The sequence below is a fragment of the Paralichthys olivaceus genome, chromosome 1, assembly GCF_024713975.1.
Source record: "Paralichthys olivaceus isolate ysfri-2021 chromosome 1, ASM2471397v2, whole genome shotgun sequence".
Lineage (NCBI taxonomy): Eukaryota > Metazoa > Chordata > Actinopteri > Pleuronectiformes > Paralichthyidae > Paralichthys > Paralichthys olivaceus.
The window spans coordinates 7,612,007-7,631,073 of record NC_091093.1 but is presented as its reverse complement, the minus strand read 5'-3'; the positions used below and the strand labels follow the sequence as shown (position 1 = coordinate 7,631,073).

Genomic DNA, 19,067 nt, shown 5'->3' with positions numbered 1-19,067 from the left:
CTACCTGATTGGAATCTGCTGATTGCCAATATTATCATAACAGGGCTATTATAGCAGTGATATTATAAAAATATTTACCGCTGTTTGACAGCTTTTTTCAGCATTGCAGCGTAAACAATCTCAATTCATGTTGATGATTGTGTCTCAAGTCTACGACGACTTAGTAAAACTTGAGAAAAAGAGTCAGCACTCGAAAAGCCTCCAGTTTTTTGGGTTTCACCCAATGCCATTCAGTGTTGTGGCAAAAATCCTCTTGAGAACTGTTGATATTCAGAACTATGACATTTGATTAACCTTTAAAGACAAGTTTCAACAAGTTTAGGACAAACTACTGCCAATCATTGGTTTGAGAATTGTGCAACTTCCAGCAGTGTTTTTCCATATATAGACTCAACCTGGAAGGACTGGGAAGTTGCAGATTTTGCCTGACCTGGTACAACTAATGTGTGCCAGTGGCAGACCACGCTGCTTTAAAGTGACTACAATCTGCAGACAACACAGACAAAATGCCAGAAGGAATACGTGGTAAGTAAAAATGTTTTGCTGCATCTAACTGTCATTCGGTGTGTGTGTGTGTGTTTGATTTGGCTCTTTAGAGCAGTATGACACATTTTGGGGGCTCATGTCATTCAGACCTAAAATAGCTCTGTATCTTAAAAACGAAAAAGTTAGTTTTTTAGGTCACATTGCATCAGTTACCAGTGACTGCCCAACATCAAATCATGATACTGGACATCAAGATACTGCACAGAGGTTTCTATGAGACAGGTTTTCACACTGCAACAACTTTCCACTTGACAACAATTGACGAGCTAGACACCAGAATCATCATGTTCACATTACAGAGTAATTTAGATTGAATGAGTGCTTGCAAGTATTTTATTGCATTTTCAACTTGCATTTTTAACTATTGTGTGCATGGCTAAGGGAACAATTTTAATCAATACAACTGACAACACACATATGGCTTCTATTTCACACTTAGGTATGTACATATTTTTATTTTCTTCTTTTTTACATGATAAAAACTATTGCACGGTGGGTGACCACTGGGCATTTCTGTGTCTGCACACAGACAGAGTTCTCTGCTCAGACCTGAGTCTCCATTTTGTGTAGGTCAACCTGAGTAGATTGAGGTTTTTCAAAACATTTGAGGCCAAATAAAAGTTTTGTACACCCATTGTTTAATGTGCCCATTTCATCATGGAAGTTGTCCTCACTTTTGAATAACCAGATTTGTGTACACACACACACACACACAGACAGACAGACACACACACACATGCAGTTGAGTTTCTGTGACTTCAGAGGACATTGCATTGATTTACATAGATTTCCTCAAGACTTACTTCAACCTTAACCATAGTTACTACTTGCCTAACCCTAACCCTACCTTACCCTAGTCTTAAACTAAGCTTAAAACAAGTCTTCACCTTAAAATGTAACAATAACATCATTAAATTGTGGCTGTGTAATCAGATTTAGGTCCCCACAACATGACTAATACCACACACACACACAGATTTGCGCAGCTATCCTTATTAAGCATAACCAAAACCTTATCCCTTACCATATCCATGACCAATACACACCTAACCTTGATCTTAACAAGGATCTCAAAAAAACATTCACAGATAGTCCAGTAGTTGAATTAGTGTAAATAGAACAAAGCAAAAAGTTAGTGGCATATAACCACAGTGAGACAGTCTGGTCTGTGCAGGATTTGTGTCAGCAGCTTTTTACTTTCTGCTTTTAAAATAAAGCTATAATTAATTTTCCTTCACCACACAATTCACAGTAGTCAGAACAAAAAAAGCCTTTATTCCCTCATTCTGCAGTTATACAGATCACAGATGAGGCAGAACTCTCTCTCTCTTATCTCAAGGTCTTTATACAACTCAGTGTTTCTAATATGAAGCTGTCCCCACCCAGGAGATACTTCCTTTATCTTTGTGCTGAATATCAAGGTATCTGTTTACTCTTTCTTACTTTGCTGTTGCAGAAATGGGAAAAGGCTTATACGTCAGCAAAAGGGTGGCGATAGCCTGTGCGGTTCTAGCCGTCAGCGCCGCGGTCACCATCATAGCCCTGTCTGTGTCTTATTCTAAGAAGTCTGAAACTAAGGCAGTCATCACGCCTGAGCAGAAGGTGCTCTGGCAAAGCTACAGACTTCCAAAGTCCCTCACTCCTTTATCCTACAATGTCACCCTGAGGCCCCGGCTGGAGCCCAACGATCATGGCCTCTACATCTTCACCGGACACTCCAGAGTGGTCTTCGAATGTGTTATTGCGACCAACTTCATCCTTATCCACTCCAAGAAGTTAAACCTCACCACCTTTGAGGGGTTCCATGTCAAACTGAGTGGCCTAAATGGAGGCACTGCACCACACCTGAAGAAAACCTGGCTGGAGGTCCCCACCCAGTACCTGGTGGTCCAGCTCAACAGCTTTCTGCAGGTCGGCAGCAAGTACGAGCTCTACACTGAGTTTGTTGGAGAGCTGTCCGATGAGCTGGGAGGATTCTACAGGAGTGAATACACAGAAGATGGAGTGAAAAAGTATGGTCTAAATTCTATTTCCTTATAGTTTGAGAGTTAATCCATAGTTAGGATGCAAACACACTGATGCTTAGGTGCTGAAAACTAGCTAGAAGTAAATAAGACAGTGTTGGGATACTCTGCCTTCAACTTGGCACTAGTAAATGTTTTGCCTTTGGACATTCAATACATTTGAAAAATATTTGATATCAATGTAATTAATATTATATACTAACTTTGATTCACATTAAAGTTACCTTGCACCGACCTTCAAAGGAAGGGCAAAGAGAGTCAATATGATTATTCAGTTTCATAAAATTAATTAAATTAATTAACTACAAATTTGGAATAATTAAATCATAACTAGAACAAAATGACCACATCAGTTCTTGGCAGTGTAGAGGGTGTAGGTGAGGTGAGCAGGAGAGGTTTGTTTCTCCTCCAAGAAAAATGATAGAGCAGAGGGGGAACTGGGGCGGCCTGGTGACCTCATGGGTCCTTACGCACGCAGTAACCAATAGTAGCCAGAAGTTGGGTCAAGGGGCGGGTTTTACATCTAGGTGTAGACACATGTGGTCAGGCTTTGGATACACATGTAGGCCCAGCTATTGTTCACCAATAGAAGGTCCCAACAACAGGCTTAGGGAAAGTTAATACAACAAAAAAGTAAATCTCTTTATTAGAAACTAGCATCCAGAAGACATTAACAGGCATTACATTTCTGTATGACTGATGGCATTGGTCAACTTGATGTGGGTCTGCTATTGTCAGAGTTGTGGCCACAACTCAAATGCAGGCAACAGATGCCAGGAAAGCCTTCCCCTGCTTCGATGAGCCGGCTATGAAAGCTGTCTTCCACATGACTCTCATTCACCCCCAGGGGACCGTGGCTCTGTCCAACTCCAGGAACTACGGCAAGTTCCTGTTGTTTTTGTTCAGTGCAACAATTTTATACCATGTTTCCCCACTTCATAACACACTGTTTACATTGCAGCTACAAACTTAAATTGCTGCTGCTGTCTTTGTCCCCACACAGACCCTGTAGACATTGTTGAAGATGGCCAGAATTTAATCCAGACCAGTTTCAAACCCACAGCAAAAATGTCAACCTATTTGCTCGCTTTTGTTGTGAGTGATTTTACTTTCGCTGGGAAGGAACCGACTACAGGCGTCTTGGTAATTATTTATTACATCTTACATTTGAATTTACGATGATGGTGATGATGACTATTATTGTTATTATTTTTATAATTGTTGTTGTTATTTTATTTAGTATTATTATTATTAATGGAGTGAACCCTGCAAGCTAGTTCAGGCAGCCAACTCGAGCTGCGCTGCTCCAATCATGTGATATACCTCATTCTCCACAATCATCTATTATACACACCCACCTTATTAGGCAGCCTATTTAAGCAGAGAGACATTTCCCATCAACCCCTTTGCTCACACTACTGCTGCAGTATCACTACCAGTTGCTTCAGCCCCTCCAACGACCCAGCAGCCACCTGTAGGCTCCAGGGCTACAGCTGGTTTTGACCGTATTGCTGTATTATTGATTGTAGACAAGTTGATTTCTATGCAGTTTTTATCCATTATTATAATTGAATCATGGTTTTATATAGCCCTGCTACTGTCACCACCACCTCTCATTAGTACCACTACAATCCAGCAAATTTTAATCTCAGCCAGTTCATACAACCAGAGTACAATCGTGGATGCCTGTGTGTTAGTCCATCAGTTGTTGGAGCACTTGCCTGTTAGTTGTTTGGTTGGTTGGGTCTATGCTGCCCTCTGCTGGACTCAAAGTTCACCTCAGGTCTCTGGTCCATCACCTGTTTTTCTGTCACGTTTATGAAGCAGTGTTTTTGTCCAGATCAGGATCTGGGCTCGCAGGAAGGCCATAAAAGAGGGACAGGGCGACTATGCCCTCGAGAAGACTGGGCCCATACTGGAATTCTTTGAGCAGTACTACAAAATCCCCTACCCTCTGGACAAATCAGGTAGGAACATAATCCAACACACCAACACATGGAGAGTGAATCATCTTCCATTTTTGTCACAACTTACGATGTGGCTTTGTAACCACTTTTTACATATGCACACTTCTGTAATGGTTTTTAGACCAGATTGCTCTTCCTGATTTTAATGCTGGAGCTATGGAGAACTGGGGCTTGATCACCTACAGAGAGACCGCCCTCTTGTATGATCATGACATGTCCTCCAATGGAGACAACGAGCAGGTGGCATCCACCATCGCCCATGAGCTCGCTCATATGGTATCACACTGAACACCCATTTGTGTTTATTTGCATTATTTACTCCTTTAACTTAATTATTTCTTCATACAGATTTTATCCTTTTTCTATCTTTTACCTCTTTTAATTTCTCAACGTCTTTTATTCTACTCTTTTCCATGTATTTTATTTTGCTTGGAACTTTGAATCTACCTCCTTGTGTGAAACAAGCTTTAAAAATAAAACTGCCTTGCCTTGCCAGTAAAATGATGGTCTGTTCTCTTAGTGGTTTGGAAACTTGGTGACCACGAGGTGGTGGAATGACTTATGGCTCAACGAGGGATTTGCAACCTATGTTTCTTATCTTGGAGCCAACCATGTTGAACCAACGTGGAATATGGTGGGTTTTGTTCTCTGCTGACAGTTAACTTGCTGCATCCTCAATAACAGACTGTCCACTGAATACATTTTATGATTCTGAAATGCTCATAGCATTTGAGTTTCTGGTCATACTGAATTACAATGTCTCTATATTTTTCAGCTTGATTTAATAGTCCTGAATGAGGTCATTGGTGCCATGTCTGTGGATGCTCTGGCCTCCTCCCATCCACTTTCATCCAAAGAGGAGGACATCATGTTGCCAGAGCAGATCAGTGAACTGTTTGACTCCATCACATACAGCAAGGTGCAGTTTAATTCACTACAACTAAACACTTAGACCTCAGGTACACAAAATAAGATTGAGTGAAACTGCGCTGGCCCCCATCAGGTTCTCGTCATACTTTCTATGCTGACCAATGAGTAAAATGAATCACTGATTGTAAATTTGTTTTATCTGACGTGTCACCCACTAATACTAAAATATCTCTGTTTTCTATTACAGGGAGGTTCAGTCCTCAGGATGCTCTCAGATTTTATCACTGAGAAGGTCTTCTCCCAAGGTCTCCATGTGAGCAGGCTCCATGTGGAGAAACTGACCTCCACCCGATTCATGTTTTCACTAAACAACGACTAGAGTATAACTACTGGTTTATCATCTGTCTCCAGACATACTTAGAGGAGTTCAAGTACAAAAACACAGTCTACAAAGACCTCTGGAAGCATCTCCAAATGGTACGTTATAGCACCATCATCATGACTGCGCTCTCTTCACAAAGAATGTCTTCTAAATTAGTTGACATCCGCAAATTGCTGAGGTAATGAATATGCAAACCTTACAATACGTCCAGGGAGGTCATTAACATTGGTGCTGCCATGGGGAAGTTGCAACAGGGTCGGCAAAGCCTGTTGCAACCCTGAGGTGAGAGGCCACTGAGAATGGTTGATTACATTAGTCCACAGCAACAACAATTTTTCGAGATCACCACCTCACGAGTTACTTGCCTTCTGTCAAAAGCTTTGTAATTGTAAAGGTTTGGCTGAAGACTAGAATGTCTGAATGTGTATATGATGTGTCTTGGACTAAATTATCATCCATCATGTTTTATACCCACTCAACTCTGTCAAAAAGTAAAAGAGACTACTCTATATAATAAATCATTAATGAAATTAGAATGTAATTTTTTACCAGGCAGTGGATAAAGCTGGTATAACGCTGCCCGACTCTGTGGAGGCTATCATGAACCGATGGATCCTACAGATGGGGTTCCCTGTGGTCACCATCAACACCAAAACTGGAAAGATCACCCAGAAACACTTCCTGCTGGATCCAAACTCTGTTGTGGACAGACCTTCAGTGTACAAGTAGGAAATACTTGTTCACGGTTCAGTGAACATGCTGAATATGTGCTTATAAATAACCCTGTCTCTATACTGCGTCTTTATGCACATTTAAATTTATGGGTGGATGTGATTCCAGTTACGAGTGGTTTGTCCCTGTTACATGGATTCACACTGGTGGATCTAAACAACACCACTGGCTTATTACCAAAGAAGGTAAGATTGATTTCAGCTCAGAGCAGAGTCAGGGTCATGAGCACATTGTGAAGAGATGAATTCATTCCTTATCTCCATCCAAACAGCCACAAACAAGGATGTGATCACCAGTGCTGATGAGTGGTTGGTGGCCAACATAGATATGAAGGGTTTCTACAGGGTCAACTATGACTCTGAGAACTGGGAGCGTCTCATCGCAAAGTTGAGCTCTCAACATAAGGTAGAGCTCAACTGTAAAACCTCTGCACTGTAGTTAAATGATGACCCCTCCCTGTAAACTAATTTCCCTGTTCGCTTTCCAGGATATTCCAGTGATCAACCGGGCCTCGATTATTGATGATGCTTTTAATCTTGCAAGGTCTGATCATATTTCACATTTTCCAAACATTGTTGTTAAATACTTATTGACAAAGCTGAGCAGTTGTATTTGACCTTTTCAGGGCAAATATTGTAAACGCAAATTTGGCTCTGAGGACGACCACGTTCCTCAGTAAAGAAGTAGAATACGTGCCATGGGAGGCAGCCAGGCGCAACTTGAACTACTTCTTCCTCATGTTTGATCGCAGTGAAGTTTATGGACCCATGCAGGTTAGTAAAGAATGCTTAACATTCAATAATCAAGAATAAAAGTATGGTGGCCCTGAGAACTCACTGCAGCTTAAGAAAACACAAGTAGACACAACACATGCAGATGGAGAAAACGTCTTGATTATTGTATTTGGTTGTGTTGTGAGTATGTACAGTAGTACGAGTATGTAGAGTAGTTTGTATTTTCCATGCATGTCTTGTCAGATTGCTCCTTAAATTGTATAGCGGTGAACCCTCATGGCCACTGTAAAAAACACTTTTATGGCACTTCGTGAAGCATACATGTGCAATTCCCATATAGTGTAACATATAACTAGATGTTTGTTTGTTCCTTCATCAGGCTTACCTAAAGAAACAGGTCACTCCTCTGTTTAACTACTTCAGAACTCTCACTGCCGACTGGACAAAGATCCCTGAAAATCACACTGACCAGTAAGTACGTCAACATGCTGTCTGCTAACAACCGAGGCTGCTTCACTCTTATGAACATGTGTCCTGTTGTTACCTTTGGGAAGATCACTGTAGCCGGGTTGGGGTTGATGCATGAGGCTCTTGTCCAGGGATGTTGCGACAGGGGGGAAGTTTGGTTTGGTTCAGTGTAGGGCCCCCAAAGTCCAATTTGGCTCGGGCCCCTGATGTCCCATGAAAAAAACACTCCTGCTATTGTTAATGTTTGTGTGCACCTGTGAAAAGGGGAAAATGGTGTAACATCCTACTTAATGTTTAAATGCAAATGGTAGGATAACTATTCTTAAATGTATTATTATGTATTATGTATATTAATGTATTATTGTTATTATTATTATAGTATATTGTATTATCTAACTAATGCAGTTTGATAAATACTGATGCTAGTAAAAATGGTACCTGCTATACATCAGCGTGTTTTGCATTTAGCTTGAGCCCCATGTGCTTGTCCAAAAAGCCACTATATCTGTTTCTTTGTTCTTGTTTGTTCATCCCTTGTTTAACCAACTTCTTCATTTGTGTGACCCTTCTCTTAATCATGTTGTGTTCCTCCTGTCCAGGTACAATCAGGTGAATGCCATCTCCTTGGCCTGCAAGACTGGGGTGGAAGCCTGTAAGGATCTGACCACTAGCTGGTTCAAAAAGTGGATGCAAAGCCCTGATAACAATGAGTATGTTCACGCTCCACACTTTCTTTCCTTCTTTTGCTTTCTTTTCGATACAGACACCATTTATTATATCTCCCCCTTCTCTGTCCATTACTTTGTCCCCAACTCCTTTATCTTTTCCCATTTTTTCCCACCTCCCAGCATTAGTCCCAACTTGAGGTCCACAGTGTACTGCAATGCACTAGCAGAAGGAGGAGAGAAGGAGTGGGACTTTGCTTGGTCCATGTACAAGAAAGCTACAATCGCCTCTGAAGCTAATAAACTCATGCATGCTCTGTCTTGTGCCACAAAGCCATGGCTGCTCAATAGGTCAGTAGCAGTGGCATCATGCTGGATAATGTTTCTTCTCTTATTCTGTGCATTTGCAGCTGTAAGGTGATATTACACTCTGCAACATGTTCAAAAATGAAAACAAAAAGCATCTTGTTTTTTTAAATTCAACTTTTATCATTATAACCAGTGTCTGCTGACACTGGGGGGTCATGTTTGGCATTTGTCCTCATGGTGAATTTGTTTACAGGTATCTGGACTATTGTTTGGACCCAGACAAGATCCGTAAGCAGGATGCCACCATTACCATTATTTACATCTCTGGAAACCCCATCGGACAGCCTCTGGCTTGGGACTTTATCAGAGCCAAATGGAGCCACTTTTTCAAGTAAGGGAGCTGTCCACATATTTATATGAGTTGCGCCGAGCGTCATCAGATGGCAAGGGTTGGCATGTTGCTTGGTTGCTATGGAGGCAAGATAAATAAGAAAAGTGCAGCAGGAACAGCTTTGTTTACACAGTATGTTCGTGTGTACAAAATAATCTTATTTTCTGCTTTTTTAGGCATGGCGGTGGATCACTTTCTTTTGATAGACTAATTAAAGGAGTGACCACACGTTTCTCCACTGAGTTTGAATATCAGCAGGTACAGTTTCACTTATATTTCAGACATTTCAACGTATTTGCAGCATCCAGTTTTTGATTCACATTCATAAATTCTGAGGGAAGTAATGTGTATTCTATAAGTGTATTCTCATGTAAGTATAGCGATGTGTCACTGTGAGAAAGTTGCTTAAATGTTAAATGTGTATGTGCATTTTTAGCATAATGTATTTTAAGTATCATAACTAAAAATATAATATGTGTATAGCACAAACGGCCCATGTGACTGATGCTAATATATATTTTGATCATCATGTTATTCTGATGCTTTTAATGTGGAAGCAGAATTTCACTGTTGTAGTTGAGATAAAGTAAACTTTCAACAACTTTCTATGGTGCTGCATTTAAATATTAATTTAAAGATTGATCTATCTACTTTTCTTTTCTTAATTAATCAATTAATAGCTTGGTTTGACCCATAACTCCCCGGAGCTAAAGCATCAGACATCAGATTGATAGTTTCCTCCAACCAATACTGCAAACCCCCAAATCAGTTTACTCTGATGTGAGAGAAGGCAAATCAGCCAATCCTCACATTTAAGAAACTGGAATCATGTAACATTTGGCATTTTTGCATGAAACATGACAACTTATTAGCTTTCTGTTGATTTCATATGGTTCTCATTTGTTTTGTATGTAAAATCTCAAAATCTTAGAACTATAACTGTCAAGTCATTGTAGTGGAGTGAAAACAATATTTCCATTTCAACTATAGCGGACTGCATATCAAGTACATGCTGCACGTGCAAACGTCATAGACTTAAATCCCAATTATTTCACTGTGTTTTTCCGCAGCTGCTGGAGTTCAAAGAAAACAATGCAGGGAAGTTTGGCTCGGCCACCATGGCTTTGGAGCAGGTGTTGGAGAAAACCAAGGCCAACATGAAGTGGGTGAACATGAACAAGAAGCAGGTGTTTGACTGGTTCACCAGTGAAGCCTCTTCCCCAGTTTAGTGACACAGAGTGTTGGTAATAAAAAGTTATCTCTCAGGAGTTACAGAGTATCCATAGTACCAATGCTGTACCAGTGCAGTACGTACCTAAACCTGTGTACAGGCCAAAACACAAAAAATGGAGACCTCAAAACCCAGAGGTCTACATTTTACAAAATAAGCTTTGCACGCTCTCTGGGAAAGCCAAAATCTGAATTGCTATATTGATTGAAGTAAATATTTGTGACCTACTGTGCTCATAGATGCTTGAGTGACCCTGCTTAACTCACTGGTGACATCTTGTGTCGTCTTGTGAACACACACACTGACATGATGAAAAGTGTGTGACTGGTCTAACAGGCGTTGAAACAAAGTCGCTAAATGCAGCAATGTTTTATATTGATTCAGCTTTGGATGTGAGTAAAGACCAAAAAAAAAAGCCTGTAAAGTGAAATCATGTACCATTTAACAATTAGATCACATCTGTGCAGATAACATAATCCACAGGTTACCACGTCTATGATTAAGTCATTTTTAAGAATTTGTTTTAGAGTAGACACATCAAATGGGATATTCTGAGGTCATGAAATAGATTTCGCATCTTCTGTGGATGCATATCTAAGAAATAAAAATGTAATTGTGACTATTTTGTACACATTTAAAGGCACTTTGAGCAGATGTCTGGGGGGACACAGACTTTCTCTGAGACCAAACTGGGATTTAAGGTTGTAAAGCAGCTCCAGACATCACACATCACACTGTTGACATAAGAGCAGTGTAAAACTCAAATCACAAAGTGAGGCAGACATCATCCTCCGCACACTGCCATAGTTTATGTCCATATTAAGTTGTGGGTCATGTATGGATCCACAACAGGACGAGGACGGAAATAAAACCTATTTGACAGCATATGAATCAAATCTCTAAACTCAGACCTGAACAAGTTTATTTATCATGAGGCTTTTTTTCAGGGTCTGAAGCAGCAGACCTGTTTACACGGAAAGAAAAGGTGCCAATTAACAGCTTGTGGCTCAGCTGCCACCTCGCTCAGCAGGGTCTTTCCTTAAAGTATTTAGAGGGGATGTGCTCCCTGTTTAACACCTCATCGTCCTGCTGACAGCTGCAGTGTTTGTGTTAGGAAGTGAAGCTAAGCACCAAGTCTGCATCATTTCATTTGTGTAAATACAGGGGGGGGGGGTGAGTAAATACAACAAAAATTATGAATAATAATATTTATTTTGTTCAAATTCTGAAAGCTTAATAAATAAACAGTTATAAATACAAAAAGACACAAAAGGACAGATATATTATTTTGTTCAAAATAACAAATATGAGTTTTGTCCATAAATTCAGATCATTGTTGCAATGAAAATACACAAGTGGATTCACAGTCAGTTACGACTCAGCAGTGTCCAGAGAATGTGACAGTTTGTAGTGGTTGCTGTGGCATCCAGTGCTGCTGGCTGCTGAAGTTAACTCCACTGGAAACCTGGCAACAGGAAAAAGATTTTGGTTAGGATCTCATTTAGCTGTAACACTGGAAATCTTATCAAAGTGTTTGATATAAAGCATCTTGTATTTGAAATGTAAATGTTCTTTAAACCACATAACAAAGATGTGAACATACCTGATAAGTTTGCTGCAGAGAGGACGGCTGGGCCACACTCATCATGTTAGAGCTTGATTCCTGTGGACTGCAGCTGGCTGTTGGCTGACCCAGGAACTGGCAGAGAGTTTGTGGCTGCTCAATGAAGCCCGGGGATCTCCTCTGCTCCAGCACCTCCTCACTGAGGCCCAGCTGAGCTGACAGGTAGGAGATGTAGCGGATGGTGAGGCGCAGTGTGTCGATCTTGGTCAGGGTCTGTCCTGCAGGCGCCACTGAGGGCGGGAGGTACGTCCTGACGTGATTGAGAGCCTTGGTCAGATCCCTCATCCTCAGCTTCTCCCTCTCGCTGGCGGTCTGACGCTTTTTCCCTGGATACCTGGACCTTGACTTCTTTGTGGCGGAGGTGGCTGTGGAGGAGGTGGCTGTGGAGGGTCTGGCGTAGGGCATAGCCTGGGTCTTGTGGGTAGGCTGAGGTGCTTCAACTTCGCTGAAGATAAAGCGGTCCAAGGCATCTTGTTCGCTTCCTGCAGACAGGATGGAGCTGGGGGAGAAGCAAAAGGAGTCCACAGACGAGGTGGGAGACAGACTGCTGCCTGCGCTGAAGTAGCCAGGGTCTGAGGCTGGATCATAGGCCACAGGATCATAAGTTTTCTCCAGCAGGGACTCGCAGTCAAACAGGAAAGAGTTCTCCTGGAGCTGGAGAGGAGAGCAGAAGGACATGTCCATGGCTGCTGTAGTAGTTTCAGTTGAGGTCGATGCTGTGGTTGAAGGCTCTTCCCTGAGCAGTGAGCTGTCAGTGTGTGGCTGGTGAGGCAGTCAGAGGATAGTGAGGAGGTACAGGGAGGCTGCTCCATATATGTGGTGGGAGGTGTGAGGTTGCACCTCTGGCAGCTTCCTCTGCTCCTGAGAGGCTCTGGGAGCAGGGCTGACACCTAGGCCGGGGGTCCCATGGGAAACAGGCCAGCTCCAGGACAAAGTGTGACCCGGCAGCTCGCACGAGCATCATAAAGTCGATAGATTCACACCATGCGCTGCTGTGGCCTGGGAACACGACCCTGCCATGACAGAGCTTCCACCTGGGTCACAGGTCTGTCTCTGAACCTGAGGGATCGGAATCTAGGGATTTACTGGATGTGATTGGAAGCTGCTAATTTATCTGTAACCAAGACATGTCCAATAATATCCCGACACAATCACTGTCAGACACAGATGCCACAATATTGGATCATTCGCTCCAATGAAAAAAGAAGAACCACAACTTCCATAATCAATCATGTGTCCTATCAACCACCACTAATCACTATCATCCATATATAGACATTGTTTAGTGTGACCCTGAACATAATTCATCAGTTTGAATCCTGCTCTTTCTGCTCTGGTATCTGAATCCCTGCGTGGTCAGGCTGGATAAGTGTGCCGGGGCAGCTGGGAGGTGTGAGGAGTTTACACCTCGTCCTGTTTGGACAGGAGCAGGCCTCACTGCTCTGGGAACCTGGATCCTCATAGAGAAAGAATGTGCAGCATCAATAACAACGACCAGCGTCATATATATTAGTTACCGGGCGTAAGTGTGCCTCTCAGAGCCAGTTCCACTTTCAGTGGTAGAAGGATCATTAAAAATCTCTGAAACCTTTATCATCACTTGGTTTTTCCACAGTAGTGTTTTAAAAAGGAACAAAGGTTGATACAAGTATACTTTCTATGCATGTCATCTCAAATTAAAGGGAAAACATTGATAAATAATCTGTATCAGTTCGTATTCGTATTTCATTTGAAACTAATTTGCACATTTTGCTATATTAATGTTTTTAATGTATTTAATGTTGACTGTATGGTCACCATGTATGGTATCCATTTCACAGATACATTAGTGCATCAGTCCAGGCCCTCTCAGTCATTTCAATTTATTTTGAATGTCGATACTTTATCACTGGATTCTCTCTGACAAGTCTGTGGATTAGAACGTCAGGTGTGGACTGTGGATGTGAGTCCTGAGCCGTGTTCCCACAAACCACCGCGTCACATTTGACTCCTGGTGAAACCCATAATTGGGATGTGTGAATCGGTCTCACACAGCTCTCCCCCAACTCTCCCCCAACTCACTTATGCAACAAAAACAGAAAGAAAAGAATAATGAAAGATGTCAGTATCATTAAAACCATCTCCAAGGCAAAAAATTAAGTTTGGCTAAGGATAAGATCTGTTGAACTTCTGGTACAAATGATTTGAAGCAGTTTTTAAGTTTTTTTTATTTTTACAGAGCTGGAAAGTGTGTGAGGTGACACCAGACGTGACAGCTGACCTGAGGACTAGTTCTCACAGCGACTTTTGAACCCCCACAATCTTTTTGTGGAATGACATTAGATGAATCCCTGAAAAACATATATTTTTCTGTCATTCCCACTATTACTCTATGTTTTGTTACATGTACTGTAAATCTATTTACCCTGTAAATACAGGCTGCTTTAATATAAATGTTAGTAAGATTTAATTTATAATCTAATAAAAGATTGAATTATATAACTTAGTACAGCTAATTCTAGCCTATAGTTAGTTAAACTTAAGCTTGTGCAGATGGCATCCTTCTGGTTTTAGGCACAAAAAACCCATGAGATTTACTATATTCATCATTTTATTTCCTTCTTCTTTAATTCTAATTCTGTAATAATCTACAGACTGCTATCAGTTAATTATTTCAGCATTATGAATTTCCCCAGCTGTCAACTGTCTTCCTCCCTCCCAGGCTGATGATGGAGGGGATCTTCCTTCTCTTAATCCACATTAGCTCTGATGGTGTTTACTCACATGTAATGAGTGAATAATCAGCACCGCTGTGCTAACCCTTTCATCCCAAACCCCTTTAGCCCGGGAAGTTTATTAGCTCTACACTGATGAAAGACCTGAGTGAGTATATTAAGGCTTTGTGTTGGGTTTGCTGCTTGCATATCAAATGAACTGCATGTATGTGGCAAACTAAACACTCGGCTCTAATTCTCCAGCCTGATATGCAGATCCACACTTCTCTATGAATATTAAAGCACTCTCCGTTGGCTTTAGAGGGTTATTAAGGCCAGAGGTGAGAGCAAGGGGGGAAAGCGTAGGAAGGATCTTACATCTTAGTCTAGACTCAGCGGTGCCAGGGACCTCTCTGTGTTTGCTGAACCACATTAACAGAGATACACTAAATAAACTAGATAACCTGTGGCAGAGGCTGGTCGCAGGTCTGCTCACCTTGAGATACTCACATGTCAAAGACTTCAGACCACGAGAGGAGACTACTTAAACTGCTCTATATACTGTATGTCTGACTTATCCCTCTGATTTGATCTAGTGTTTGAGGTAATTATATCATGTACAGTTTGTCATTGGTAGTAGTAATTATGAATATGATAATAATAAACTTAATCTACAGCAGTTTTAACAAAGTGCTTCACAGACAATAGAAAATACATTGAGTGCAATTACAAATTCATCAACAAGTTAATGAAAGATAATGGATAAAATGAAGCGATAAAATAAACCATACTTGAAAGATAAATTTAATTTCCGATTTAATCATAATTATGTATATTGCTTCTCTGTATATCGTTTTCTGTAGTTGTGACACTTGTATTAATTGTATAATTTCCTGTATAATAATATAATATAATATTTAGTATGATGTCTTATGGAATTGACCCTCTTCAATGAAATATTTTCTTGTCAATTTAAGTTTGTTAAGTTCATCACATACACATACATTAACTGTTTTATGGTTTCTATGAGCATTATGATGGAAACCTTAGTTCAAGGGGTGTTCACCTCTGTCTGACAGCTTTAGTGACATGCAGTTTGTGGTGCAGTAATTCAGTGGTGAACTGAATCGTCGATAGAAACTATAAAATCAAGAAATAACTGAAAATCATTATTCCCTGTAATTTAGATTCTTTCCATAGTTGTGTTGTGTCATAACATAAGATATTGTATTATATCTTGTACCACCTACCTATCAGTACCTTGGCAAGTAAAACATAGCTAAGAAGACGTGACTGTGAGACCTGCCAGTTTGTTTTAATTGTGTTCATCGCCGTGAGACACAGATGTTTTCATCCAGATTAGAAGCCACTGTTGACTGTGTCTGGTGTCTCTGGTGTCTCTGACATTTTCCATAAGCACCAGTTTCATCCTGTTTCATGTAATTACTGTACGTATGATTGTGTAAGTAAACACAATCTCACCGGATTAGAACCAGTAACCTTTCTTTAACAAGTCCCTTATTCCCAACTATTAACTATTAACACAGTTCCCAGTGAAGCTGATGTACACACATAATGAACACCTGCATGAATAATCAATGAGAGAAACTGAAATGCATGATGGGAAGTAATGATGACAAAACATGGTGACATTTGAATATTTTATTATAAATAGTGGTATAAAGAAATATAAAAAATAGTTGTTAGACATATGAATATTTACAAGGAACATTTCATAGGACACAAATAAATAAAATGTAGAATAGCATTTAAATTTCAAATAAATTACTTGATTCACAGTGAGGCAGTAAAAAACAGTGAAGTAGTCTGTGTCTGTTGTTGGATGATGATCATACAGTGTTGGAGAGTTTAACCCCAATACTCTCTCGGAACCAACGGGATGTAGAAGTCGTTGCTGTACATCTGTATAAAAAAAAAAACAGGACATTTTTTTAATATTTTGCACAAAATGACAATTAATGTGTGATTTTTAGACGTAGGTTTTCATGAATGGTAATGTGTAAATGTTCACATACCTGACAGGAGGACTGTGTTGTTGGAGGAGACTGGTGGAGGATGGTATCCATGCCGATATCTCCCAGAGTAGCTTCGTTGTACTGCTTATTGTACTGATCCACTCCGAAACTACAGCTCCCAGAGTGCATCGCAGCGTTCTGGCTGTGACACTGGGCTGGGTACAAGCTCTGGTTCAGGTTCTGGAGCTGGAGCTGGGCCTCCTGACCTCCCATGGAGCCGTGCTGGAAGTAGCTGAGGATGTCAGGTGAGGAGGTGTCGCTGGACAAGGGGTCTCCCTGCTCCCTTCGCTGGAACAGCACCTCCTCGCTGAGGCCCAGCTGGGCCGACAGGTAGGAGATGTAGCTGATGGTGAGGCGGAGGGTCTCGATCTTTGTCAGATTCTGTCCTGCAGGGGCCACTGAGGGGGGGAGGTAGGACCTGAGGTGATGAAGAGCCTTGGTCAGATCCCTCATCCTCAGCTTCTCTTTCTCACTGGCGCTCTCCCTCTGTTTGCTGCGGATCCGTGTGGCTCGACCCGACTTCCGTCCACGTCCAGACAGGGAGCAGGGAGAAGACCTGAGGCTCTGAGAATATCCGCTTTTGGCCGTCTTTAGGGTGGACTGCGGAGCCTGCTGGTAGGAAGGAGACAGGCTGGAGTCCATGGAGTGGACAGGGGACAGGGTTTCAGAAGAGGAGATGCTGGAGAGGTCGGAGTCGGAGCACCACTGGTACTGCAAGCCATAGTTGAGCATAGGCACCGAGGAGGTATCCATGTTGTGTGGAGGGGCTCTGTGGTCTGACTGGAGAGAATGGGACTGAGGCTGTGAGTGCTGCTCAGCTCCTCCACACTGGTTTATAAGTGCGGCCCAGGCCACAGAGGTGTTAAGTGACACCTCCGCAGATTCTCACAAACCATCAGTGTTGAAGGCTGAGGCCACAGCCCCTGAAAACACACACACACACACACACGCCCTCAGTGGGACCCTGCCTCTGTATCTCTCCCTCTCCTCTGCTTGTGTCTGGGAAAGTTCAGCTGCAGGAGCGGAAGTGTGAATTTTGACTCCTGCTCAAAACAATAAACAGTTTTGCTTTTTGGGTTTTTTCCCCCTGCAGGAACTCAGATGCATTTTGCACATGTTGAAGAGTTTGTTTTGAATGATCCCGCATTCACTTTTTCTTCCACAACAGCAAACTAAGTAATGTAATGTGAAAGTGTGAAGAGTGTTTACTGCACAACCTGAAACAGTGATGAACCCACACAGAAAGGATGGAACTGCACTAAAATCTTTATCAACACAAATTAATACAGATATATACAGTACATGTATACTTCACCTTATATTTTGAAAGCTAAGGGTCCAAAACCAAACATTTTTATATTAAGATAATCATACACTTTCACACCAAATCCCATGTTTACAATCGGGGTAATATATGGAACTTAATTGGAATTTTCGCATCGGTCAAAAATACAAAACGGGTTTAAGTGCATGTGCAGGATAAATATGTAAATGTTATAAAATAGACTAATGAGTTACAGATGTGGAAAATAAATACACTTTACCAAATACTGTATACAACTTTCATGTGCTTTTATTTTACCTAAATATTTAATATTATCTTACTTGATACTTTTTTAAGTTACTTTTACTCCATTTACTACATTTCAGGGGATTTCGGTGCCTCTGTCTTCAGTTGACAAATTTAGATTTTACAAACACATAACCAGCTGATAAAAAATGATCAGTAGAGCAGTTAAAACTAAATAAACATGAATCAATATCAAGCTAAACTATTAAAATACTGCTTATATTTGGCTGAGCAATGTGACCAAAAATTATATCGTGATCAAAACGTTGATTTCAGATGATAATTCTCCCGATAAATGTGTCATGGTTATTTCTTTTCAAGCTTAAAATAAAACGCATAATCAATATATCAATACATGTTGAACTATTTATGAGTTTTATAGTGTGATAATTATTGATATCTTTTATTGCCCTGCACGTTTTGTTGATCGTCTCAGTCCTTTTTCATCACTAACTTGCAACCAAGCCATAACTAATAGATGCTAAATATGTTGGGTAACCCTTTTTGATTAAAATATGCAGTATAATGTTATGGTACACAGTGTACTGTACATTCTGTGTCAGAGAAACACTATCAAAGGATCGTTTGTGATATATGAGGTGTTGGTATATGAGTAAATAACACTGATCTATTTTGTTTTGTTCTGGGATCAAGATACCATCATGTCAGTGGCTCAGAAGTCTGCAAATTTCTGATTATTCAGAGAGCAGAGATGATGCGGTTGTAACTCTCTTCTTCTTTCTCCTCACCTCACTCCAACCTTGAACCTGAAAGCACCGTCTTCTACACTTCTCTTCATCTTCTCTTCTTTATTTCCCACCATTT

The 19,067-nt window shown here is 41.0% G+C and overlaps 3 protein-coding genes across 3 annotated transcripts; 1 reads left to right on the top strand and 2 right to left on the bottom strand.

Annotated features, from left to right (window-relative positions):
• Positions 1-430: 430 nt before the first annotated feature.
• Positions 431-10,938, top strand: LOC109625216 (aminopeptidase Ey-like). The gene is made up of 21 exons (XM_020080360.2): positions 431-525; positions 2,003-2,558; positions 3,309-3,451; positions 3,574-3,713; positions 4,411-4,537; positions 4,659-4,813; positions 5,058-5,171; positions 5,313-5,456; positions 5,655-5,720; positions 5,819-5,884; positions 6,342-6,514; positions 6,630-6,706; positions 6,793-6,926; positions 7,009-7,064; positions 7,147-7,294; positions 7,635-7,726; positions 8,323-8,433; positions 8,572-8,739; positions 8,951-9,088; positions 9,265-9,346; positions 10,159-10,938. Exons 1-21 carry the CDS (start codon positions 507-509, stop codon positions 10,315-10,317), a joined length of 2,868 nt encoding a protein of 955 aa, XP_019935919.2. The 5' UTR covers positions 431-506; the 3' UTR covers positions 10,318-10,938.
• Positions 10,939-11,574: 636 nt separating this feature from the next.
• On the bottom strand, positions 11,575-12,763 carry mespaa (mesoderm posterior aa). The gene is made up of 2 exons (XM_020080363.2): positions 11,923-12,763; positions 11,575-11,784 (listed from the first exon to the last, which is right to left on the bottom strand). Exons 1-2 carry the CDS (start codon positions 12,625-12,627, stop codon positions 11,698-11,700), a joined length of 792 nt encoding a protein of 263 aa, XP_019935922.2. The 5' UTR covers positions 12,628-12,763; the 3' UTR covers positions 11,575-11,697.
• Positions 12,764-16,505: 3,742 nt separating this feature from the next.
• On the bottom strand, positions 16,506-17,468 carry LOC109624938 (mesoderm posterior protein 2-like). The gene is made up of 2 exons (XM_020079872.2): positions 16,673-17,468; positions 16,506-16,559 (listed from the first exon to the last, which is right to left on the bottom strand). The coding sequence occupies exons 1-2, from the start codon at positions 17,423-17,425 to the stop codon at positions 16,506-16,508; spliced, it is 807 nt and encodes a 268-aa protein (XP_019935431.2). The 5' UTR covers positions 17,426-17,468.
• Positions 17,469-19,067: the final 1,599 nt, after the last annotated feature.

Bases quoted from the DNA above. Each gene is read 5' to 3' on its own strand.
- mespaa (XM_020080363.2), bottom strand. From the start codon at position 12,627: ATGGACATGTCCTTCTGCTCTCCTCTCCAGCTCCAGGAGAACTCTTTC. The intron at 11,785-11,922 runs GTATGTTCACAT...TCCTGTTGCCAG, and splicing joins CTCTGCAGCAAACTTATCAG to GTTTCCAGTGGAGTTAACTT.
- LOC109624938 (XM_020079872.2), bottom strand. From the start codon at position 17,425: ATGGATACCTCCTCGGTGCCTATGCTCAACTATGGCTTGCAGTACCAG. The intron at 16,560-16,672 runs GTATGTGAACAT...TTTTTTATACAG, and splicing joins CAACACAGTCCTCCTGTCAG to ATGTACAGCAACGACTTCTA.
- LOC109625216 (XM_020080360.2), top strand. The intron at 5,172-5,312 runs GTGGGTTTTGTT...TATATTTTTCAG, and splicing joins TTGAACCAACGTGGAATATG to CTTGATTTAATAGTCCTGAA. The intron at 8,740-8,950 runs GTCAGTAGCAGT...ATTTGTTTACAG, and splicing joins AAGCCATGGCTGCTCAATAG to GTATCTGGACTATTGTTTGG.